We start from the raw sequence: 25,699 nt of genomic DNA on the forward strand, positions 1-25,699 counted from the left end.
AATCTCTGTTAATAAAATAATAAACAGGCAACTCCAAGGCCACTGTATTTCACAAATGCAGGTTTAACCAAAATGCAAGCCTTGCCCACAGAACACATGGTTAATGCATGCAAAGCTCATAAAACACAAACCCTTGAACACTTGCACCTCACAGCTTTCTCAAGCAGGTATAAATGAGAATTCTGTGATGAAAACCTAACCTCCTTGAAGCAGTAAGATTTTACTTTCATTTCTCCTTTCATCCATGCTATTTAGGTTAGTTGAAAGTGAGTGAGCGGAAACAAAGTAATGAGGTATTTTTGTGATACATGGAAGTAAATTTCAAAGAAACAAACGCATCTCTGTTCATTACACTGAATGATTCAAAACAAGCTGCATATAAGTTCAGCAAGCATGAGGTGTAAAACAAAAAACAACAAGAGCAATTCTGTATATAGCTTGGTAATACCTGTAATTTATATAACCAGCATGAATAAAATCAGATTTTGGCTTCAAGTTGCATACCTGGACCTCTGTGGATTCTTTCCAAGGCACAACAAAAACACTCTTGCTGCCTTTTGGTTGACCTTAAACTGAGCTACTGACAGTAAAACAGAATTCTGAAGCAGGAAACATAACCTCCCTGACATCAGCTATTTGCATGCCTTTTCATTCTAACCTACTCACAGTCTTAATGCAAACAAAATGGGGGACACCTTTCATTTTTGACCATCTAAAGAAGTACTGTAAGACAAGATCAGACACGGCAGGAGAACCAGTCTCCTTTTTTCTTTTCTTCTTCCCTGCTCTCCATGCAAGGCAAGTTTTCAAGGTTCTCAAGTATTAACTTCAATATAACTGGAGTTTCTGAACAGCACCATGGGTCGGGTTTTGGCATGACAGTTCCTGCTATTGCTTCTGAACAGATTTCTGCATAGGGAAGACTTAAGACCTGCCTTGAGATCATTTCACCGATTTAAAGTAATTTATCTGCAGGATGAATACATATAGCCCAAACCCCCTTCCATTAAAAAAGTGAGAATTTTTGTCTTTATGCCACGAGGAGTAAGAACGCAGCTCTCCACACAGTGAAACGATGGTGTGGAGGAAAAACACAAAAAAAGGGGTGCCAAGATACTACCAGGAAAAAAAAAAAATCTGCTTTTAAGTAGTTCTACTAACTGTGCTTGTGCTTTCGCTGTGTTTTGCAACAGCAAAGTAAAAAAATGTGATTGTTTTGTGCTTTGTCTTGTCACTGTAACAATCCTAATTAAAAACCATAAGAACTGCCAGTCACCTTCTTCCACAGCTTTCATTCATAGCCATGTTTATAGATCTCCTGCTCCTTAGTATTTCACACCACGACATTTACCAAACAGACCTATTTCTTTTTTTTTTTTTTTTTTTTGTGAAGACCTGCCTCCTCCATCTGTGGAGGGAGGGGGCACAGACCAGGCCGGAGAACCCGCTGCGAAGGCTGGCCTTCAATGGCTTCAAGCACCAAGACAAAACCCAAAAAGGCTACGCGGGACCAAGAGGCAGCGACAGCGTCCCTGCGAGCAGGGCTTACAAGAAATGGAATGGGAAGGGAGACACGGCTCAGCCGCCTGCAGTTTATGGGCGCCGGGCTGCAGTGGCCGGGCCAGCAGCCGCAGCCCCCCCGGCCCTCAGGCCCTGCCCCGCCGCCCTCAGGGCCCCGCGCTGGTTTCGCTTTCGCCTTCGCCGCCTTTCCCAGAAGTCACGTGACGCGCCCCCGGCCCTGGAACGCCCCCGGCCCGCCCCCGCGCAGGCGCACTCGGGCGCGCGGCTCCCCGGGCGCAGCAGGCACCGTGACAGCGCCGCGCCGGAGCCGAGGTGAGGGGAGCGGGCGTGAGGGGCCGGGGGATGATGCTGGCGCTGCCCGCGCCTCGGGGGCTGGCGGGGTGGATGCCCGGTGTAACTAAAGCTGTCGCTTCCTCAGACTGCCTCCGGGACACCCGCCGAGCTTTGCGCTTCGGTGTCCTTGCACCTGGGGAAAACAGGTGTCTGCTAGAGCTCTTCATTCCTGGCAGGGACACCCCTGCTCCTCTGCCGCATCCGCTGTCGAGTCCTACCGCTCTCCACAGCTCACCCTCTCCAGACCTGCCCTGCCGGGAGCGCTCGAAGCGGACCCTGTCCCCAGCACGGCATCGCCGGGCAGCCTCTGCCGAACAGGTGCGCTGCTCCCGCGGCGGCGCTGAGCCGGCCCGGCGCTGGCACGGCTGCCCGCGCCCTTTGCTCCCGAAGCCCGCCGCCTGGGCCGGCCGCGATCCCCCGGGGATTACAGGAAAGGAGGTAGAGGAGGGCCAGGAATGAGTCCTGGGGTGCATCGGGTGGCCGGCAGGTCGAGAGGGGCGATCAGCCGCCCCTGCTCAGCCCTAGCGAGGCACAGCTGGAGTGCTGTGTCCAGGTCTGGGCTCCTCGGTACCAAACACGAGGAGCTACCGGAGAGGGTCCAGCAGGGGTCACAAAGATGATGAGGGATCTGGAGCACTTTCTTACAAAGAGAGACTGCGGGAGCTTGACCTGTTTAGTCTGGAGTAGAGAAGACTGAGAGGGGATCCCATCGTTACATATAAATAACTCAAAGGCAGGTGCCAAGAGGATGGTGCCAGACTCTTTTCAGTGGTGCCCAGCTACAGGATGAGGAGCAGTGGCCACAAACTAAACCACAACAAGTTCCACCTCAACATGAGGAAGAACTTTACACTGAGGGTGGCAGAGCCCTGCAACAGGTTACCCAGGGAGGTTGTGGAATCTCCTTTGGGACTGCTATAGCACACTCAAATGCTGTGTTAGCTGTAAGCTGAAAAGCAGACACATCAAAAGCCTCCAAGCCCTGACTTGGAACATCACATTTTTAACTCCTTTGCTTCTCACACCTAGCACATGCTGCTCAGCAGCTGAGGGCACTGGCATATAAAAACTAAAGGATTTGGTAGGAAGGGGCATAGAAGATAGCCCTTCACCCTGATTCTGCCCTTTTCTTATGGACGGGTCTTGTAGGCAGCCATTAAAAATCAATGATGTGAGTGGATTTGCATGTCACTACTCATATTCTCAGCCAGGGCTGTTCCTTGGATGTATTTTTACATGCCATTTCCACTACAAGCTGATAACCTGCAGCTTAGAAGGCTGAGGTGCTTCTAGAGACCATCCATCAGAGCTGAAGCCACTCTCACAAAAGTGTGAGGACTGAGAGAAGCCATTCTGCATTCTTAGTTCATTTAAGCACCCTGTATCTGCTGCACAGGTTACTTGAATGTAGACTGAAAATATGATCATGAGAACTAAAACATATAGAAAAAACAATTTTTCCTGTACTTCTCCATTTAAAGTGACTTGAGATGCAGTCCATTCTCACAGCAGGCAAGTGTAGACACAAGTAGCAACTGAAAATGGGCACTTGGAGGGGTCTCTAATTTTTCACTCTCGCTCTCGGTGCTGGGGAATACATCTGCACAAGCAAGAGGTGATACTCCACGTTCAAATTCTCAATTATGCAGAGTATAGGTATCAAACACACAGGTCCTCATTCCCATATCTGCTAAGCAAGAGAGCAGTAGCACTAGCAGTACCCTAAATGCCACGAAAATGGGTTGGGAGGAAAAGAAAAAAAAGAAAGCACCACACAGCCACTCACTCACTTTCTCTCCTCCCTGCAAGGTGGGATGGGGAGAGAATCAGAAAGGCAAAAGTGAGGTACATTATGGGCTGAGATAAATACAGTTTATCAGGTGAAGCAAAAGCCACGTACACAAGAAAGCAAAAGGCAGGAGGTCAGCAAGGCCTGAAAGCCAGGCTCCATCACACCTAACAGTGGCTTGGGGAGACAAACACCATCATGCAAAATATCTCCCTTTCCTCCTCCTCCTTCCCCAAGCTCTATGAGCTTGATGCCACATGGTCTGGAATGTGCCTTTGGTCAGCTGGGCTCAGCTCCCAGCTGTGTCCCCTCCCAGCTCCTTGTGCACCCCCAGCCTCCTCACTGGTGGGGTGAGGAGCACAAAGGGCCTTGGTGCTGTGTAAGCCCTGCTCAGCTGTAACAAAAACATCCCTGTCTTACCAGCGCTGTTTCCTGCACAAATCCAAAACTAGCTACTGTGAACAAAATAAATCAGCACGTCCTCCAAATTTGTCAATGTTCGTGAAAACTTCAAGTTAGTTATTTTTGACCTCTTCAGTCCAAATACTACTTAAACATTTATGCTGACTTTTTTTTCACTCCTTCCTCAGAATGTCTCAGTGGTATCAACTACAGCAACTTGATTCCAAGTTTTTGGAGCAAGTTCACCAGCTATATGATGACAGCTTTCCTATGGAGATCAGGCAGTACCTGGCACAGTGGCTGGAAAACCAGGATTGGTAAGCCCAGAAATTAATCAGGCTTTGTGTGATAAGCAGTGCCCTCCGAAGTGCAGTTGCAGGCAGAATGCTGGGGAAGCAAGCTGCTGGGTGATCCTTTGCTGGCAGGATGCTTCAGTAGCTGTGTGGGTGCTCCAGCCTGTGTTCCTGCCCCTCTTCAGGGCTTTCTGGAGGGGCCTGATACCTGGAGTAAGTGTCCTTGCTCATAATGTTCTCAGTGGTCTGGAACAAAAGTGGCTGTTTTATGACCAATTACTACCTTGTTAGCATCAGTTTCTCACTCTTCAAAGGCTCTGAACTTCTGCCAGACTTTCTGTGGAATGTCTTCTCTTTGAGGGATGGTACAACATGCAACACATCAGGGTCACTTTGAGGTTCCTGATGTGCATGGAATGAGTAAATGAATTTGAACAGAATGTGGCAAAAATAATAGAGAAACAACATTTTTGTATCAAGGAAAGTAAATTCAGTTAAGAGAATGAAACTGGCTTACATTTGAAGGCAATTCTCAGTGCTTGCAACTTCTACAACTGGAGTTGGGGATTAAAAATCAAGTACACCTGTATATATATTTTTTTGGCTCTTGTGTTGGAAGTGTGTTTAACCCAAGCATCCTTTAAACGATTCCAGGGAACATGCAGCCAACAATGTATCATTTGCTACACTGTTATTCCATGACCTGCTGTCACAGCTTGATGATCAATTCAGTAGATTCTTGATAGAAAACAACTTTTTGCTGCAGCACAACATAAGGAAAAGCAAACGTAATCTTCAGGTACGCCTGGGTTATCTGTACAATCTATACATCTGTGTGTTATCTATATATCTACACATGTGCTTGATTTGCTTCAGTGCAATTGGGTGCTGCCTCTAAGCTACCCTGCTGTGAGGGATTTTCACAGAGGAGGTGTGAGAATCCTGATTTAAAAGCCAGAATTCAAGTGTTGCTCCATTTTTGTTTTGATTTGCTACAGTTAGAAAGTTACAGTTTAATTATCAGCACAGTTAGAGTTTGAGAACTCTAGGAAAAAGAAAGCCCCCAGGGTAGCACCATCCTGAGCAGAGCAGGGCAGTACTCAATCACAGCACATTTCAGCTTTGTGTGCAGGTAAAACAATAAGGTGGAATTTGCATCCAACCTGGACTGTGTGTTAAACCAGAAGCCATAACAAGGTGTGCAGGGGTGGCCCTTGAAAGATGAGCTCTCTAGGACTGTAGGATACTATCCCACAACTCCTAGGAATGTCTCTGACCCTTGTAATCCTGGAGCAGGCTATGCCCAGTGTGTTCCCTGAGGCACACGCTAGGGTCATACCCTGATTTTTTTTGTCAGTCTGAAAATTACTGAAAGACAAGAAATTATGTGTATGGACTTTAACAATAGACTATGTGTCTAATGCTAGGATAACTTCCAAGAAGACCCAATACACATGGCAATGATCATCCACAACTGTCTGAAAGAGGAGAGGAAAATACTGAACTGTGCCCAGGAGTGCAATGAGGTAACAGTCTTGAAATATCTGCTGCAGTTGTATCTTCCCTTGCCTATTGTTTGGGACAAGGGAAGTGGATGAGGACTGGCAGGGGAAACAGGCTATCCTCTCTCTGCCTAATAAGGGGTTCCTTAAAAAAAAGAGAAGAGTGAGCACTGATATGTACCAGCTGGACAGCATGGCTCTTTTCTGCTGAATGAAGCATTTGGAGGATAAATGGCCAGGAAATAATTGTTATTCCTTGAGTGACATAAAAGCTGTGCTGGTTGTTTTAGTGCTTCTGTAGTACGATGTAGCCTGATGTGCCAATTGGATTTTGTTTTAATAATTAGTGCTTAACTCGTATATCCAGTAAGATTTTTGGTTTGTTTTTCTGTATTTTACTCCCCAGTTTACTCTCTTATTACTCTCTCAGCTGAGCATGCTTCTTTGGACTATCTCTGGAAGAATGATGCATCATTCTCCTTCCCAGTTGTCTCCAAGTATTTCTTTCTAATTTTGGTGGTGTTTTGGGGTGTTTTTTTACTGAAGCCCTTTTCTTTCTTCTGAATTATAGGTAAAGCCATATCTTCTCCATCATTTGTTCTCCAGCTTCTCACCCTTTTTTTTTCCTTTGCAAGAACTGTTTTGCAATAAAAATTCCGCACTTGGGAAAGGCATGCAAAATATATAGACAGCTGTAATCCACTTATGTAGAAATAAAGTGGTGCCTGACCAAGCATGTTAATTTCCAATAGGGAAATACCTCCGTTTATAGCAAGGCTTTGAATGTGCAGCGTGGGAAGAGCACTTGGGCACAGCTTTCAACAAGGGGCCCTTTGCAACAAAGCAGCTGCTCTGAGAGTGTGACTCTGAGGGAGCCCCTGTAGCTGCAGCACAGCTGCTTGGTCCTGGCAAGTGACATAAAGCACTTGCTGCTCCTTTCCAGTGTGCAATAAATGTGGGTTATCAAAAAGGGAAAGGGAATTACAGAACGGTTTGGATTGGGAGGGGCTTTAGAGATCACCTACCTTCCTCTAGACTGGGTTGCTCAAAGCCCAATCCAGCTTGACTTAAATCCATGATGGGGGACCTTTGGCAGTTCACTAAAGTAAATACTTTGTTTCTTTCAAATTCACCTGAATTTGATTTTTTTTTTATACTACAAAATTTTAGTATGATTCATCAGAACAAGCCATGCTTCCTCAGGTTGTTTGTCAACAAATGCCACTCATTTACAGTAATGAAAAAAGTTATGGGTCACTCTGTTTTGACTTATTCTGCTCCTTCCCTCAGATGGAAGTAGGGAGTGTACAGAACACTGCAACTGGGATGCCAGACAAGCAGAAGGAGCTTGATGCCAAAGTTAGGGCTATAAAAACCAGTGTTACAGTAAGTATAATACAACTTTTCTCAGTAGTGTTTGTTGATTCACAGATGCTGAAAATTAGACTTGATAAAATGGCGAATAAAAGTAAGGTGGAGTTTTCAAATCTATAAACCAGGGATTTCCTGAGCATGGGAAGTACCTTGTGCCTAAACTTTAGCAACAAAAGCATTTTACCCATCTGACATACTAGCAACTCAGGGGACAAAAACCTCTTAAATCATAACTGACCAGTTTGTTGCTAACTAGAAGATGTACTTTTTTTTAGCATATAGATGTTTGTCTTAATAAATACAGCCACAAGAGAAAGTTTTTCTCCAAATAGTATGTAAGAATATGAAAGTTTAAAATGCTTTGTGCTGTTCCAAGTTTTACCACTGTAGCCTAGGTTCTCCTAAACTCTGTGAACTTACATGGCTTGACCACAAGGGCATTTCCATACTTTATAATTAACAGATTTCAGTTAGTTTTGAAGGAGGAAGGGTGAATAGAAGGTGATTAAATGTAGAAATATTTCCTGTTAGTGCAGGAACAGGCATTGCTACAAAACTGGACTTCATGTCTGTCAGGGCTGGTACCAGGCAGTTCCTAATCAGATCAAGTCTTGCATTACTTGAAAATATTAAATAATTGTTGCCACCCTCACTTGTGCATTACAGGATGTGGAGCAGGACATCAAGACATTAGAGGATATGCAAGATGAATATGACTTCAAATGTAAAACCCTGCAGAACAGAGGTGAGTCATTTTTCAAGGACAATCCCCTATTGTATATAGTTTGTCAGAGTAAACTGCTCTTTATGTCAGGGCACTGAGCCTAATGGTAACACAGCCAAATTTACTGGTAATGTCCCTTGTTGATTAACTCTGCTTCACACTGAAACCTAAATTTCTGCGTCTGTCTTTTGTTCCAAGTAAAAGAGTCTCCTTGTTAACACAGCATTCCTTTGCCCTCTACATCCCTTTGCCACTAGAAGTAGCAAACCCTGTAGGCTCTGTGACTATTCAACCATACATTTAATTTGTGATGTTTCACAAATGCCAAACCAGCTTTAGGTTTTTTAGGCTCTTGTGTACCAAGGGCAACACACAGAGTCCACACTAGTTTCATTATACAGCTCTGTCTCTGTTGTTGACTTCTTTTTCTGGAAAAGGCTTTAGTTTCTAACACAGCTTGGCAGAGCTGACTGTCCCTTAGAAAACGGACATGTTCAGAAGGTACTAAGGGAAGCTCTAAGTCAGCATCTTGCTTTTTGTATTTGTTCCCTTCTCGCCTCAGCATTCTCCCCACCCATCCTTCAGCACTCCTTCAGCCTCACATTCACAATTTGGACTTATTTTACAGAGCATGAGTCCAATAATATGTCTCAGGAGGAATACAAGAAAGAGCAGCTGAATCTCCAGCACATGTTCTTATCACTGGACCACAAGAGAAAGGTAGCATTCAAGTTTTCTTTCAGAAGTCAGCAGCTCTTCATCTTAAGCACATGTTCATTTTCATAGAATTGACATAAATTAGCAGTAGGAAAGTTTTTTTAATGTGTCAGTTGAACTGAGATATTTGCAGAGTTTTGCAAAACAGATGAGCACTAGCTAAAACAGTACTTAATTCTCCTGTATGAAGTATTTCTAATAAACAGGGTAATCTCATATTCTGTGTAGGAGGTGGTGAATAAGATAGTGCAGCTGCTGCAGAGCACAGAGCACACACAGGCTGCCCTTATTAACGACGAGCTGGTGGAGTGGAAGCACAGGCAGCAGACGGCGTGCATTGGTGGGCCACCCAACGCCTGCCTCGACCAGCTGCAGAACTGGTAAGTCTTTGTAAGACCACATTTAAACCATGTTGTGGAGGAACACCACATCTAGGAAATGTACTGATTATTTGTATGATCCCTTTTCATTCTGTCTTAGCACAACTGCATTCATTTTATTACCTCACCACGTTTCCATTGAGCACAAAGTGTACTCCAGGCACTGCCACGTCCTCAGGGACAGTCACCTGGCTGGTGCCTCTGCATTAGTACAATAATGTAATAAAATATAATAAAAACCTGCTAAAAGTAATAAGATCATGTCAATTGTAGGTTCACCATTGTTGCTGAAAGCTTACAGCAAGTTCGTCAGCAGCTCAAGAAGCTTGAGGAACTGGAACAGAAGTTTACCTATGACCCTGATCCCATCACAAAAAATAAACAATTTCTGCAGGACCTAACACACAAGCTTTTTCAACAGCTCATCCAAAGGTAATAGACCATAAGGATCTTCTGGTGTTACTATGAATAAATAGATGAAGAGCACCTTCCCTACCATCCCCTCAATATTTCCTACATAGTATCTTGTCATTTTCCAAGGTTTTCCTAAGTTTGTCAAACATTAAACTGAATTACTGGTTTTGAGATTTACCCCATCTAGGATTTCCACAGGTCAGGCCTATGGAAGGGGTTTGTGCTGAGTCATTATTTTAAGTTAGCAGGAGCTTTGCTGCAGTACACATTGATTACAGAGTCAAACTCTTAGTCTGTTAGTCCACTTCTCCAACCTTCAGCCCTGCAAAGTTCAGGTGAAGAGAGGCAAGAAACAATCTGCACCAAGCTGTGCCCAAGATAGATAGATGCCAGATTCTCCAATCCTTTGTCCCTGGACACATCATCTTTGCCTCCAGCACAGGGATGCCAGCCCTGCCTCTGTACCACCTTTTTGATGCAAATTACTGTAGCTGGTAGTTGCCTCACATAAGATCAGAGACTTATTCTGTAAACACACAGTAGATACAAATTTGGGGTGTATCAAAACAGGTTAGCCCCAAAAGTTTGTTTCATTGGGTTAGCTGGCCCTCATCAAATCCCCTGCTAGTGTATCCATGGCTTGGGCATGTGTTGTTACACTGCACTCACTGTAAGAATTCAGGAAGCCCTGGGAATGGCACACAGAGCAACACTTCTCACTTGCACCATGTTAATTACAGCACAGTGTTTCCTTGCTGTTTGATTTCAGAGAAGTGTCCTGTAGCAATCTCCCTCCTCAAGTCATCAATGTACTGCAGAAAAACCAACACTTACAAAATCACTATTTCTAGCCCCATTGTAACAATTGAAAGGAACTGAGTCACACACCTCTATGCAGATTGAAACTGAGTGAATAAAGTGTATAGTATTTCTGGTAAATCAGCATTCTTTTAAAGTTCTCTTTTATATGGTTTCTTATTTAAGAGCAGTACGGATAAATCATAGTGCCTTTAACCTGTTCTTCCCATAGCTCCTTTGTGGTAGAGAGGCAGCCTTGCATGCCAACGCATCCTCAGAGGCCACTAGTCCTGAAGACAGGAGTGCAGTTCACTGTGAAGCTGAGGTATGCTTTCCCCTTTCCCTGTTCCTTTTTTGTGGTAAGGCTTTCCTGTCACTGGCTTCCTGCAGCCAAGAGGATTGCACAGCCTGCCCTGCAGCCCAGGGGCTGAGGCAGGAGGAGGGAAGTGCCAGGGGCAGGGGCTTTCTTCTGGCAGAACTTAACTCACGTTCAGCTTTTACACTTTCCCAGAAGTGGGGTGTACTGAGTGTGTAACAAACACAACCAAACAGCAAGAAGACGCATGCAGAGCAATTTGTCATGCCAAAGAATAGCTCATTTGCCCATTTAATTTTATCTCTAAATGCTGTCTGGTAAGAAGCAAGCTTGGAGCCTGCATGTGGCCCCTGAGTGTGCTGAAATATCTGTGGTAAGCAACACAACAGAAGAAAACCCCTATTTTTCAATTGCTGATGTTAAAATACTTCTCTTTCCAGATTGCTGGTGAAACTGCAGGAACTGAACTACAACTTGAAAGTGAAAGTTTTATTTGATAAGTATGTTGCATTTATTTCATTTCTCTTGTGTAATGGTAAACAGTTCCCACACTCAGAAGCCCAAGAGCAGTCACATTAGAAGTGCTGAGCAGGCCAGCAGCAGGCTGGTTCTCCATGGCAGAAGGTACATCCTTCCTTTTTCCTTACCCATTCCCTTGCTCTAAATCTCTCTCTACCACCAGAGACATGTCACAAAGTGCAGATGGCCTCAGCTTCTCACCATCAGCTCCACAGAGGAGAGCTCACTACTGCTAAATCAGACATGGGGCAGCACCTGGGCAGCAGCCATTCTGCTGGGGTGTTTCACCTGGATTAGCATGAGGTGACAGTGTGGAATTGGACTCCACCATTTCTAGCCACATAATTCAGTCATCTCTAGAATCCCTTCCTTTTTGGGTAGTAAGGAATATGGTTATCCTCAAGATGCCTTTGAATAAGGGGTATAATATGCCTACCTGTAACATATGACATGTTCTCAATCAGAGAGAAAAAAACCAGCAATTGAAACAGATTAATACCAACCTTTTGTATTTTGTAAGGAGTTCAGGTGAGTTTTGCACTTACTTCAAGGGCAGGGAAAGAAATGTGACAGGCTGTCCAAAATAATGACAGGGACCGTGCTTTCAAGAAAGCAAGTGGGTTTTTGTCTTCCCAACCAAGTAATTTTGTTCACTTGAAATGGCTCTAGGGTCCAGAAACTTGCATAGAATAGTAAAAAAGTAAAAAGGAATTCTTATGTGGCTGTGGGAGGTGCATCTTTGAAAAGTGCACTAGATAAAATGCAACTCATTAAAATTCCAAGTGCTGGGAAAACCAATTCAAGTGATGCAGCAATTTTTTCAATGAGTTTAAAAGCAGATTTATAGTGGCAGAACTATATTTTTTTCCTCAGAGCAAGAGTTAAAATCTTTATAGTAAAAGAAAGTACTTTCTTGATTATAAACCCCCTGTAGCAATATCAAACCTGAGTAAAACAAAGGCTGTGTTGCACAATATTTATTTTGACTGCTTTAACCAATTGCCTCATCTTTTGCACAAGAATTTCACAAAAGCATTTTACCAGTTCTCAGTCAGCACTCAGCTACTAATGCACATTTTCTGTGTCTTTGGCAGAATCTTTAAAATTAGATTATTTTGTCTTTTTTTTTTTCTTGACAGAGATGTAACTGAGAAGAACTCGGTCAAAGGGTATGTGGCATCAGAGTTTGATATATTAACATTAGGTTCTTTCAATGAATGAGAGATTTAATTACATTTTCTCTCTCTTTGTATAGGTTCAGGAAATTTAATATTTTGGGAACAAACACAAAAGTAATGAACATGGAAGAATCTACTAATGGAAGTCTTGCAGCAGAATTCAGGCACTTGGTATGGGGTTGTTTTTTTCTATTACTGATACAGCCACTTAATTTTCAGTAGAGCATGGTAGGAAGGAAACAAATTGCTTTTGTTACTGAAGTAATTATTCATTTTTTATGTAAAGAGCAACTGTGACTCTCCTTTTTATTTGTTCTGTCCTTTTTAAAATATTTTTTGCCTGTTTCAAAATCAGAATCAATCAAAATGTGATTGCTTGTCACTGAAAAAGAGACAGAAATGCAAACAAGAGTATTTGCTGCCATATAGCTTATGCTGCAATGGGTTTTTGGGGGAAGGGAGTTAAAAAAGACTAGAAAGGCTGGTTTGGGCCTTTCAGAGGAAGGTCCATAGGTGGGAAGTCTGGAAGAGTTTGAAGAGCTTTGAGTCTGGAAGATGAAATTTGTCAAGGAGTGCACAGCTGCAAGAGAGTCAGTGCATTTGGCATGCTATGGGGACTTGTGATCTGCAGATTGTGAGGGAACACTTTGGTTCCATCTCTACAGCAAGAGAGGAAAAATGCAAGTCCAGAACTAGGGAACATGGAACTCTGCCTTCATTGTCCAGAGCTGAGGCTGTCTAGAGATCGTCATCCAATTCAGAGGGGTACTTTGATAAACCAATATTCCACCTGATCCTGATTTCATACTGCTTCTGTTCTTAAAAGGCCTTTTGCATAAAGGCATTGCAATATCTTGTGTCACAGATGAACAGTTTATAAAAGGGTAGTAGTTACCTAGCAGTTTATTCCTTAGGCTCCCACACCTTAGAACCAAATAGAATCAGACACCAGTGCAGCATGTTTACATACAGTTGAGCAAGTGGAACTCTACCACTTCCATTTGTGGCTACCATAAACAAGTGACAGGTTTTTTGTTCATTTGCAGCAACTGAAAGAACAGAAAAACACCGGGAGCAGAACAAATGAGGTAAGCAGCCCTAACCTTTCCTTTGTCAAGTTTTAGCATAATACTAACAAGGCATTCATTTAAGACAATGCTCTCTGCTCAGGCCCATGAAGACACACGGTGAGATGAGAGATCATGGGAGAGGAGTTCAGTGTTTCTACACAGTGATCCTTTTAGGAAGAGTCTGCAAGGAGAGCTACTGCCAGAATGGCAGTGAGGGACTCTCCCACACTGGCATCTGCCTTTAACAGGGTTTCCTGGCAGGCAAGCACAGATTTTTCTATGGCTTACAGTAGCCAAAAAAAAAACCCCAAAAAGCATGCCTGGAGAGGCAGTTTTAAGAAGTCAGCACTGTCACAGTGACTTTGACATGTAAGCTCTTACTGAGGTCTAGAGCATGTGACCATGAGCAGAAAAAGGTTTTGCTCACGATAAAGCCCCATTACTTCACCCTAGGAATTTTCAGTCCCCAAAAAGTTATCTTTTTTTTTTTTTTTTTGAAGGGTCCTCTGATTGTAACAGAAGAGCTTCACTCTCTGAGTTTTGAGACACAGCTGTGCCAGCCTGGTTTGGTAATAGACCTAGAGGTAAGTCTTAGATCAAAGAGATGGACTTCAGTTCCTGTGTGTCACTTGTGCTGACAATCTTAACTTTTTTCTCTCTTTTTTTGTTCTCTTTCTTGTTTTTTTGGGTTTTTTTTAAGTCCTGGGATATCACATACTTTCAGTTATTTCAAATTATGGGAATGACACTTCACAACAACTCTGCATAGGCACAGAGAGAGAATTCTGTCAGATCTCTGGGTAAATACAAATAGATGTGCTTTACAAAATGTCTGATACCTAGAAGGCTTAAGCCACAGGGTTGGTTATCGTTTTACATTATTTCAGAAGCAGTCTGCTGTGAACTCTACTGTCACTATCAGTGCTGTGATAACTGACCCTAAATGAATGTCTTTTTTAGACAAAAATTACCCAAGTCTTTCCAGTATTTCATCATACTTTCTCCCCTACATACAAACAACTATAGAAGAAGTCAAGATTATGCAAGCAGGGAATTAAAACAGCAATGGGTGTGTGGATAATCTCAAGGAGGATTGTGGCAACAGTGCAGGGTAACCGGACATGTTTCCTTTTGTGCCCCTTTCAGACCACATCCCTTCCCATTGTTGTGATCTCAAATGTGAGCCAGCTTCCCAGTGGATGGGCTTCTATCTTGTGGTTCAACATGCTGTCTACTGATCCCAAGGTATTTGCAAGACAAAAAGATGTTTTATCAGGTACTATGTCTGATTTTCAAGCAATGTTTGCAAGTGGCTGCTGCATTTTAGCTCTGCAGATGACTCAATGAGTTACAGGTGTAAAGGGGGCAGTGACATCCCTGACCTAAACAGAGCAATATTTGGAACCCACATAAGGGCAGTGTACATGTATTCAGGATATGCAGCACACAGGGATGAGCCAAATGAACATTCAAGAACTCAGTTATGGTGCACTTGAGTAATCCACCAGTTCTGCCTGCTGGGAGAAGACCTATCCAGGGCCCCAGAGATTGCTTTTGCTGGTAAAGAGTGCCTGGAAGAATAGCTGCCTGCTTCTGCAGAGCTGACTCAAGCTGACATCCATTCTTAAACCTGGAGCTTGGGCAATACAAACATTCAAGTGGCATTCCAAAATAAATATTTATTAGCTATAGCTTGTATTTTTCTCTTCCGTTCTAGAACCTGTCCTTCTTTCTGAATCCACCTTATGCAAAGTGGTCTAAGCTTTCTGACGTTCTGAGTTGGCAGTTTTCTTCTGTAACAAAGAGAGGACTGAATGCAGATCAGCTGAGCATGCTGGGGGAGAAGCTTCTTGGTAAGGTCTGCTTTCATCACAGATGGCCTGTCTGAATTGAAGCTAGTTCTGCACCTTTTCCTGCAATCCATTTGAAGTTTTCCTTTCCTCTCAACAGCTTTCACCCTCCTACAATGTAACTTTGTAGCAAGGAAGCATTTTCCACTTTTCAGTATGGCAGGGTTTGTAAATGAGATCATGTCATGAAAAAATATGCAGTTCTAACTTGGGAGTTTTATGCATTACAGCAAAACAGATTGGGCCTAATTCTGCCTTTTGAAGTAACACTCATGTTTAGTCAGTCTGTGAAGTGGATGTTTCTTGGCATCTTGTTTGTTTTTTTTAAATCCACCTCCATTCATTTTAACTTCATGCATGCCCCCAGCTACAGAGGGGATTCATCCTGCATAAACACAGTTGCAGTATCAGCATGCAAACACTATGAAACTGCTAAAGAATATCAAACTGAATTATCTCCCACATGAGTGTCCTTAATAAAAGCCTCATCAGCCATGGGTTTTGCTTCCAAACTCCCTGCAGTTTGCCTGAATAGGCAGGGCACTTGACACTGCTACTGATTTTGCACAGTAGGCTTTAGCTGAAAAATACTGTTGAGTCAGTATATTTCACCAACCTTAAGTTTCAGGGAAAAAATTATATTTAAAGGCATTTGAGATTCATGTGTCTAGGTGGCAAGTACAGCATTCCACTCTCTAATTACCCCAAGACATAAGATCTGACAAAAAGCTGTTAATTCATTAGATTCTTTTTCAAATTTCTACAAGGAAATTTTTTTTTTTGTTTAATTAACCAACATAAAGAGACCAGTGATATATTTATATGGCAGACTTGCATTTCAGAACTGCAGGGGTTCTGTTGAGCTCTGGTAGGGTTGCTACTTAAATCTTATTTCTATAGATAAAAATATTATCCAGCTGAAAAAAGTCCTCGTTGCTGAACACTATATTCAGGATTCCTCAGTGCAAGGAGGCAGAACCAGCAGGGTGCCAGGGCACAACCTGGCTGCTGCTTTTGCAATGGAAAGTTGACAGAATCTTGATCTCTTAACACCAGCAGTACCAGCAACAAGCTCCCTGACCCAATTTATTTATAGAAAAATGACAGAGAAGAGCATATTTATGGGAAGCCATAGCATGATCTTTAATTGGAAGAATCTGGCTCTGACTACAGTCATTGTCTGCAAAGCTCCCAGCTACTGTAGACCCAGCATAGGACTTTTCTTTGTGGCTTGAAGATGGTTATGAAACACTGTAGACATACAAACAAGGCTGAGGGAGACAATTGCAACAGGAATAAGATGAGTCTGTGCTGGGGGTAGACTTAGGAGTCAAGAGTTTCTGGGGCACCAGCCTGAAAATCACCAGAATCAAGGTAGGAAAGTGCTTAATCTTAGAGAGATGCTGCAGGGTCTGCTGAGCCTGCAGAGGAGCTTGTAGGCTGCAGTCTTCTTGCTGTGCTGGCAAGAACTGTGCAAGGATTCAGTTTCCTTCCTGGAAGCATTTTGAAGCTGGCAAGTGTTAGGTGCAGCACAGCATAGAAAGCGTCAGGATGGATTGGTTCCCATTACACAAGGGCTGCTCACACACGTTTGGGGTACTGTAAAACCTCCCAGAGGGGGACTTGGCAACCTCCTCTGCAGTAGCTGTGGAAGCACAGCAGCCTGCCCTTCCTTTTCTTTCTTAGTCCAACAGCTGCCTTCCAAATAAACACTCAGAACTTGGTTTTCTAAGTACTTTCAGCCTTACTAAGCAACTCGTGCAACATGACTGAAGTCAAATTTATTGTGTTCAGGGCCAACAAATGGAGGATCTCAGGAGGGCCTTATTCCTTGGACAAGATTCTGCAAGGTATGCACACAGTTTTAAAAACTGTGATGGAAGAGGGATCTCATCTTACTTTATTGTGGGTTTTGTTTGGGCTTTTTTTGTTTGTTCCCCCCCCCCAAGGTGCCTACTTTTCTAGTAGCATCCCCTTATTATTCTAGACCTTACATGGTCATGGGAGGCTTTGGTGGTGAGGTTAAAGTAGCAGCAGGAAGAAAAAGAGCTTGCAATGGCAAGGAGTAGATTTTGAGGCTGGTTTTGATCCATGTAAACTCCATAGGGGAAAAAAAAAATAAATCTATCTTTCAAACTCAGCACCTCCATTATTATTAATGCAGCTGCTATTAATAGAATAGCTCTCCTTTTGACTATTACAGAAAATGTAAACAAAAAACAGCAAGATGAACAATTCTTCTCTATCTTAGTGAAGGACATTCCCCAGACCATGGGAAACTGGATCAGGGTGAAGATTAACTCAGGGTGGCCAAGAGGGTCAGTATGATGACAGAAAGCCACATCATGGAATTTCACAGCCCTAGCTGAAGAAAGACAGGAGGACTCTTCACATTTTTTTCAGCTTTAGACCCTAAGCTGGTATAGAGAAGTAGGAGATCACAGCCAGGAGTAGACTCCAGGGGAAGAGCAAGGCTACAAGTGCCCTACAAGCACTCTAATTCATTGATACAGAACCCTCATGAGACATTGAGATCCAGGTCTCAACAGAAAGTGTCTCTAAGGTCTTCTGCTAGCCAGCCCAGTTAAAAACCCCCGTGGCATGGGTTAGAATGTCCTACAACTCCAATAGGGATAGCACCAGGCTATTCCTATTGGCACAAAAGCCTTTTATCTATCTGCTCTTAGACCAGTGTTGTTGCATGTGAGAGGTGATGGATCACATATTTGTCAGTACTGGAGGCTCAGACAGGCATTTTTACTCATGTCTCACTGTCCTTGTTCTCTCCCCTCTCCCATCCCTGCCTTTCCATATTCTGAATTTCAGGAAAATATAAATGATAAAAATTTCCCCTTTTGGCTGTGGATTGAGGGAATCCTGGAGCTTATTAAGAAACATCTCCTGTGTCTCTGGAATGATGGGTAAGACCTTAGTGAATTTAAAGATGTGGTCGTTGCCTCAGACTTCACTTTTAGGCTGGCAATTGCACCCTCAGGGTACAGAGGGTGGATCTTGAAAATCTTCAGAAAAATCTGAAGCAAATGAATTCTAGTAGTGAGGAATCCTCTGATGAGGTAACTGCTAAAAACAAGAACACCAGGTTGTCCCATTTAAGTCACAGAGCAGGGCTTTGAATGTCAAGTTAGATTTTTTTTTTTTTGCCTCTGCTCCCACTGTAAGTCGGTTCTTTCCACGTCCTAGAACATAGCCAAGAAAAACTGAAGCACAAGGAAGTATGTGATATATCCATTTTAAAAACCCAAAACCCGAACTCCCTGCCCGAAGAGAGTTACTGTGAGCTGCCTGGAGGTGGCAGCAGCCAGACTCGGAATGCCTGTGCCTGCCCCGTGTGCCCAGAACCCGGCAGCCTTCACTGATTTTTTAAGAGTATTACCGAGTAGAAGGACTCTGCCAGATGGGAACACAGCTCCATTTGCCCTTTAATACTGGTTTAGTAAACTTTTCATTCTGGGATTTCCGATTTCGGATGTAATTCAGCCCAAACTAGGCTTATCCAAAGTCACAATCCTGTGTTTTAGCTTTAGCCACATTATGAAACCTCATCAAACAGCACACTCACAGTGGAGCATCCTGGTATCTCACACTTCTGCAGGATCTACAGCAGCAGGATTGCTTTGCCTTGCTGCATTCAGCAGTGGGCTTCACATTTTTACCCCCCAGCTCCAGAAGAGTTCTGTCAAAGCCCTGTGCAGTACAAGCCTTGTTGTTTCCCTTCCCCAAATCTCCCCCCCCTTCTTTGCTGCAGTGCAGTGGGAATATTTGTAACCATTACTGAAGAAGAGTGGTAGTTCTGGGATTGGGATTACATGTGGATTTGGTACAGACTTGATAGCAGAGACTCCCCTTGGATACAAAAGAGTAAATAATACAACCTCAGGAACACTTGCCTCTCTTCATACTTGAGAAGTAGGAAGGCAAAATACTTCCCTTACACACAGGATATTGACTACTGAACACATTTGTTACCTAAATCATGGCATTTAAACCAAACAAAACACAACGCTCACCAATCAAACCCCCAAACCCCATAAAACAGGGCAACTTACTGCATCTGAAACTCTAAGCAAAATTATGGTTGTTTAGGGGTTTTATGTGCAAAACTCACTTTCCCTAACTTAATGCACTTGAGGACAGTTATAGTACTCAAAAGATCATTATTGATGGAGTATTTTGATGAATAAGAAACAGGGAAAACCTTTGGGGGGGGAAAAACCAGCCAAGAAAGGCAAAATACCAAGCAATAAACCAACCAAAACCAAATAGCTGGGGCTTGGCCAGGGTCATACCCTGGTGCTGACTTGAACAATCCCTCCCCAGTCCCTGTCCAGATCAATCAATCAGTCTCTTACAGTTACCACCCAGCCTCCTTGTCCATGCAATAACATTTGCTGAGCACAGTGAATAAGTCACAAAAGTTTAACAGTTCCTGTAGAAAACAGGCTCAAGGCCCAAAGCAAACCCCACACCTGTGAGAGCGTAATCTGGTAGCCAGCAAAGCTTGTTTCATCAGCCAAAAAGGAGAAACAATTATCCTTTAGCATACTTTTGAACCCAAGACTGGCTGCTAGCTGGGACCTGACCCTGTTACACACCTGTGACATCACTTCTGCTCCCACAGCGCAGCTTTGGCAGCAAAATGGACAATCATTTTTGTTCCAAGTTCAGAAAGATGTTTGTGTAAGCCCCCAGGCCGAAGTGAGAGTGCTGCGGGAAGCTGTGGTGATTCACAGCTGCCACGAGGCGTGAATCACCACCTGACTGCAGCCAGGCAGTCCTGCTGCCAGCTGTTCACAGGACAAAGCCTTCTGTGAGGCTTTCACCAGTACTGCAGCTCTTTTAGTGAAGGAAAGCTTTTTAGTTCTCCTAGCTAGCACAGCACAGCTTGGTTTTTATGTTGGGGAGTAATTCAGCTCTTTCTTTTCAACATTACAGCTGCATTATGGGCTTCATCAGCAAAGAGAAGGAACGTGCTCTGCTGAAGGACCAGAGCCCAGGAACATTTTTATTGAGGTTCAGTGAAAGCAGCAGGGAGGGAGCAATCACCTTTACCTGGGTAGAGGAATCTCAGAATGGTAAGTCAGCAGCAGAGAACCTTTGCTGATCTGCTTGCATCAGAACAAGAAGTCTTTGGGCCCTTCTCCTCCACCCTGAGGAGCAGCACAACACCCCTGGCAGCAGCAGGGCACAAGGAGTAGCAGGGACACACCATACTTGGGGTAACTCAAACCACACAATCAGTTGATCAAGGTTTCAGCTAGGACAAGTAGCACTTCACAGGTCCTGCTTCTGTCCTGGAAGTTGGAAAGTAAAAACTGCCCAGACTGCCTTCCCTGCCTCCTTAGGCTCTCTCCCAGCCTTTAGTACACACACAATTGCATCTCCTTCCAAGCCCAAAGGCAGCTTTGGTTTGTTCCTTCCCACATGCCCCCTAGATAAATTACATATTCACTTCATTTTCCAAGTAGTTCTCCTTCCTCCCCTTGTCCAAATGGATCAGGATCAAGGAAGAGCTTACCTCTTCAGTGAGCTGCACTAGTTTCTCATCCTCCTCCCTTAAGGAATCCTGAAGGCATCTCAGCTACAGGAAGTTAAAACCTCCCTTGTACCCAGCAGAGCTCTCCCCTTATCACACTCAATACACAGCCCCAGCTGCCAGCGTGGGGCAGCTGTTGACACTTCACTTTGATGAGCCCAAAACCAGCAGCAGGTGGAAGAGAAACTGCTGAGTACTTGGGTGACTTCTTTCTCTTGGCTGCCTTCATACCTGAGACATCCAAAAGTTAAAAGAAGGTTGACAGTATTTGCAGCATTCAGGAAGGATTTTATGTCTCTCCGGATGATTCATAAAAGCCTCAAGTGGTGTATTTGGATCAAACTCCCTAATAGGCAGCAGAGTTTGAATTACATAATTTGGAAGAAGGTTAAAAAGGCAGCGCAACCTAAATTACTTAATGAAATAGTGCAGTTAATTTCCATGGACAAGTCACACCGGTCATTGTGAATACAAACCACTCCAAGAGCCATCACTGTGTGCTCCCCTCCATGCCTCCCTGCCCCACAGAACAATTGTGCTCCCTTTGCAGCCATTAAATACTTCCTGCAGCACTGTCGGTGTCCTCCAGGCAAGGCTTTTGCTCACGTGAACTCTGAATTTGTTGGAAGTGGCTGCAGATTTTCTGGACACTTTCAGAAAAAAACCTTTATAGCCAGCTTTAAGAACTGCTGCTTCTCTCCTCTGCAGAGCCACAGTTCCACTCGGTAGAGCCCTACACCAAGAAGGAGCTCTCTGCCGTGACCTTCCCCGACATCATCCGCAATTACAAAGTGATGGCAGCCGAGAACATCCCTGAGAACCCACTGCGATTCCTGTACCCCAACATCCCCAAGGACAATGCCTTTGGCAAATACTACTCCAGGCCTAAGGAGGGTGAGTGCTGTGTGGGGCTCGTGCCTTGGAGCTTGTCTGCTTGCTCCTCAGCTGCTGGGGCACTGCACAATTTCCGTGGCATGGAAAGAAAGGGAGCAGTTGGCCTGAATGCCTTGGCAGCCCGTCCCGTGTTTATAGGTTAAGAAAGGGTTTGTTTTTAAACAGGCACAACATGAGACCAAAAACTGAAACCCCTGATTGTCACTGGCCCTCTAGCTCTTCTGTCACATGAGCTGTTCCAGAAATGTAGGCTCCCACTAACAGCCCCGACAGTGACTGGTTATGGGAGGGGTTTCTTTGCCATTTTCTATAGGAGAACAGGAAAAGTAACTAAAAATGGAATAAATTAACCATAGTGCTGTAAAATGCATGACAGAGAGACTTGCACGTTATCTGGGTCATAGGCTGTATTTTTGGTACAATAAAGGTGAAAATATGACTTAAACCTGCTGAAAAAAAAGAAAAAACACAAGCTTTTCTTCTCTCCTTGAAGCACCAGAGCCAATGGATTTGGATGGTCCCAAGGGAACCGGCTACATCAAGACTGAGTTAATCTCTGTATCTGAAGTGTAAGTTCTCACAAAAATTCTGGATTTTTAAGAACTGATCATAAGATTTTAGTTGTAGTTCATGTCTCTTCATACTGTTTAAGCTGTAGGTGCCCCTGTGAAGTCTTTCCTCTTTGAGAATCTGATCACAACACATTAATGCGCTGCTGTGTTCAGAACACCATTTTTAGGCAAAAAAACCCTAGAAACTTGCAGGGAGTTGTACAGGCAAATAATTTCTTGAAAAGCACGTTCTCAAAGACTTGCTGGACTTCTTTGGTTAGGATGTGCACCCCTGAGTAGTCTGAGTTTTCATTTAAAGCCAGGCTGGCTTTGCAAAGCCTGCTCTTCCTCACAAGAGGCCTGGTGAGTGGCCCTTCAGGCCTTGGAGCTGGACAGGGTAGCCCAGCTGTGCCTCATTTCTTTGGTGACAGTTAATCCCTGCTCTTCTCCATCAGCCACCCTTCCAGGCTGCAGTCCCCAGAAAACCTGCTGCCCATGTCTCCCGAGGAGTTCGATGAGGTGTCTCGGATGGTGGACCCCGCTGAGATCGATACTGTGGTACGTACCAGGAGCCAGCCTGGAGCCCGAGGGTTCAGCCACAACTTGCCTTTCCCTTTTTTTACCCCCTTATCTGAGACATACCTCAGATACTTAAGCAAACACTTGAGAACATGTCTCTTCACAAGCATAGGAAAAGCTGGGGATCCAGAGTTAGACTGGAATTGCCAGCAGTTGTTTTTCAAACGTGTCTGCAGGAAGAAGGGTGAAGAACACGAGAGCAAAGCTTCCTGCATGTGCCTTGCAGGTGGAGGAAAGATGGCAGGGGAGGAAGGAGTATCCCTGTAGTGCCTCTGGTGGGCTCTGTGTGGGGAGGGCCCCAGCAGGAGTGCACTTTGGAAGTGCTGCCCTGCCAGGGCTGGCGAGGTACTGCCATTAACAGAGCAGTGCTGTCCTGCACGGTGTGCTTCAGAAAAAGAAACAAATTAAAGTGATCCCCACCTCCCCACCCCGAGCAGCTGAATCCTGGTGTGACTGGGGCAGAGCATGGTCATGCTCTGTGGTTAGCAAGGCCTTGAGAAGCAGGGCTGGGCCTGTGTAATGGAGGTTTCCTTTTCTCCTTGCAGATGTGTACACATATCCAGCTCTGAGCTTTGGCTGCGCTTTCCCTGCGCCGTTAGCACGGCCGATCCGCTTCACGCCTCCTGTGCTGCAGCCAGTGCCTTGGTGACAGCGCTTCACTTCTTTGGGTTCTCAGCCTGAACGTCCTGCAGCAGTTTTAGCTGATGGGAATATCAACAGCAGCAGCCTGAGCAGCCTCCTTACCTGCATATCTTTGTTTAATTAGCAAGATACCCTGCACATCTTTGTTTAATTAGCAAGATACCGCGCCAGAGTGGAGGAAGAGGAAGGTGAGAATGTGAGCTCCTCAACGACAGTGATGGCAGAAACATGCATTCATTGTTTGAAGGAATTAGTTAAATGTTTAAAACAGTTAACTGTACGTAGAAGGCTTCAAAGAAAAGCTGGTTCTTTTGCAGAGGTTCTGTTCAGAAAGCTTACACCTTGAATTTTTGTCTGCATCACAAAAGGGAAGCACTCCACAGACACCATGCCACACCAAATCCACGTGCTGCTGAAGGTTGTTGGGCTTTTAGCTCTTCTGGGCATGGCCCATGGAGAGAGCAGAAGCCCAAGCCTTGACCTGCATTTCATTTTCACAATTTTCACAAGGCATAATCTTGTGTAGGATGTTTAGCACAATCTTTCTCAAAAAAAGCATTTCGTAGGACACCACTTTCAAGCTGCACTGGCACATGCTGAGCTTGGAACCCAAGGTGTATAATCAAGACTAAAGCCTCTGCAGACTGCAGTCATCAGACAAAATCAGAACCTCCTCTTAGAAGACTGCAAAAGGGATTGGTCTGTTTTTATTTACTGTGCCTAATCTGCCAAGGTGAGGATCTGGTCACCCCTATCTTTTGCAATAATACAGAATAATGTAGGTTGTAACAGGTGGAATGGAATCCACTTTTCTCATGCATTATGAACCAGGGCATTTATTTAACTGTTAATTTGAATAGCTAAAATACTTTACAGGTTTTGATAATGAAGTGGTTTTGTAATTAGGCACAGGAAAGTGAAGAAGTTGTTAAGAGGCAAGGCTGTTCAGGCAGCTGCTCTCCTCTGAGGGTACCTATTAGTGCAGGCTGCTAATTAGCAGGGAGCTGAGCAGAGCCCTCGTGCTGCACCCCATCTGTCCAGGCACAGGAACACTGCAGGGGCCCTGCCTGAGCAGGGGGTGGGACAAGGAGACCTCCAGAGGCCCCTCCAGACCCATCAGCTGCTGTCTGGGGAAAAAAGGACTGCTTCAGTTTGGTGTGTTGTGCCAAGACATCTGATTGCCCCCTGAAAGAGCTGCACAGAAAAATTAAAGGACCTAGAGCATGTAACACATGTATTTAAGTGAAAGCATTGCAAACTGACTTATTTTTGGTGTCCTGGGTTACTGAGATTAACAGTGCTACAGGAAATGACTTAATGCTTTTATCTTACTGTGTATCTGTTGCTAATGCAAAAATCAAGTTGTTTTTTGAGCTATGCTTTGTATTCATGTTCTACAAGTCATTTTATTCTTCAGTTTTGTGGGACTTAAAGCAGTGGCCTTATTCACAACTTGGTCTTTCCACAGCCAATAGTTCTAGAAGCAGTGACTTTTCTTCAATGGAATATTCTTTTATACATTTTAAATAAAAGGAACTGTCAGTTGCCACGTTTGTTCTCTCTCTCGTGTTTTGGCTACTTCTGTTATAAAGTGCATGTGCCAGACAGTATTTTACTACTCTGTATCTCATTTTAAACTTGTTTGTGTAACTAAAGCGTTACAGCTCTGAAGCCTGAGGCAGTATTGATGCTTTTAATTCTCTGTATTGTTGCAGGTCTGTCTGCACTGGAGTTCTTAGAAGGTGGCTATTACCTTTTTTTAATTACTGCTTGTATCACTTCATTCATTTGTTTCCATCCCCACACAACCTTCAATAAACTGAACTTGAATTTCTAATTGGAGTCCTCAATAGGATAACTGATCCATGGCTCATCTTTATGAGTTACCAGGCTGGACCACTGCTGCTTTTCTCTGGGGCCAGTAAGTGACAAAATCTCTCAGCTCACACTTGTCAGGCTTTTGTAGGAACTGGACAGCCAGAGCAATAACAAAGGGAACTGTTGGTGTGAGGAAGGATAGCAGAGTAAGTCAAGAGAAAGCCAGACCTGTTCAGAGTACCTGGCCAGAATTCCAGCATTAACAAAAAGCAACCACCGGTGAAAGGGCACAGCTCTGGAAGTGTAGGTTTCAAAATAAACACCAAAAAAATCAGAAAAACACTACAGAAATTCATTCTGATTTCCTGTATGCTTTGCACAATGGAAATGACCAGAGCAGGTTTTCCAGGACAGCCTTCCCACCACTGAAGACTTATTTCAATGGCAGCCCCACAGATAACCAACAAAAGCCACCAGCACC

The 25,699-nt window shown here is 44.1% G+C and overlaps 1 protein-coding gene across 3 annotated transcripts; it reads left to right on the top strand.

The window, feature by feature from the left end:
* Positions 1-1,770: 1,770 nt before the first annotated feature.
* Positions 1,771-25,237, top strand: STAT1 (signal transducer and activator of transcription 1). 3 transcript variants are annotated; one of them, XR_005952563.1, is made up of 26 exons: positions 1,771-1,833; positions 1,940-2,172; positions 4,234-4,362; positions 4,993-5,137; positions 5,766-5,864; positions 7,131-7,226; positions 7,881-7,959; positions 8,567-8,658; positions 8,884-9,035; positions 9,309-9,467; positions 10,480-10,572; positions 11,004-11,063; positions 12,222-12,251; positions 12,338-12,431; positions 13,307-13,348; positions 13,831-13,914; positions 14,477-14,575; positions 15,048-15,183; positions 16,975-17,030; positions 18,007-18,101; positions 20,134-20,273; positions 21,443-21,628; positions 22,122-22,197; positions 22,635-22,737; positions 23,304-23,508; positions 23,540-25,237. XR_005952563.1 is itself a non-coding variant. In XM_041403450.1 (25 exons), exons 3-25 carry the CDS (start codon positions 4,235-4,237, stop codon positions 23,325-23,327), a joined length of 2,268 nt encoding a protein of 755 aa, XP_041259384.1. In that variant the 5' UTR covers positions 1,771-1,833; positions 1,940-2,172; position 4,234; the 3' UTR covers positions 23,328-25,237. The 3 variants fall into 3 exon arrangements, 2 of the variants coding, with proteins under 2 accessions (XP_041259384.1, XP_041259385.1); XM_041403450.1 differs by having other exon boundaries at positions 23,304-25,237; XM_041403451.1 differs by lacking the exon at positions 1,940-2,172 and having other exon boundaries at positions 1,788-1,833; positions 23,304-25,237.
* Positions 25,238-25,699: the final 462 nt, after the last annotated feature.

Source organism: Onychostruthus taczanowskii, unplaced genomic scaffold (genome assembly GCF_017590055.1).
Source record: "Onychostruthus taczanowskii isolate IOZ18803 unplaced genomic scaffold, ASM1759005v1 scaffold20, whole genome shotgun sequence".
NCBI lineage: Eukaryota > Metazoa > Chordata > Aves > Passeriformes > Passeridae > Onychostruthus > Onychostruthus taczanowskii.

Excerpts from the sequence above, each read along its gene's own strand:
- STAT1 (XM_041403450.1), top strand. The coding sequence starts at position 4,235 with ATGTCTCAGTGGTATCAACTACAGCAACTTGATTCCAAGTTTTTGGAG. Across the intron at positions 5,865-7,130 it reads GTGCCCAGGAGTGCAATGAG|ATGGAAGTAGGGAGTGTACA; the intron begins GTAACAGTCTTG and ends TCCTTCCCTCAG. Across the intron at positions 7,960-8,566 it reads TAAAACCCTGCAGAACAGAG|AGCATGAGTCCAATAATATG; the intron begins GTGAGTCATTTT and ends CTTATTTTACAG.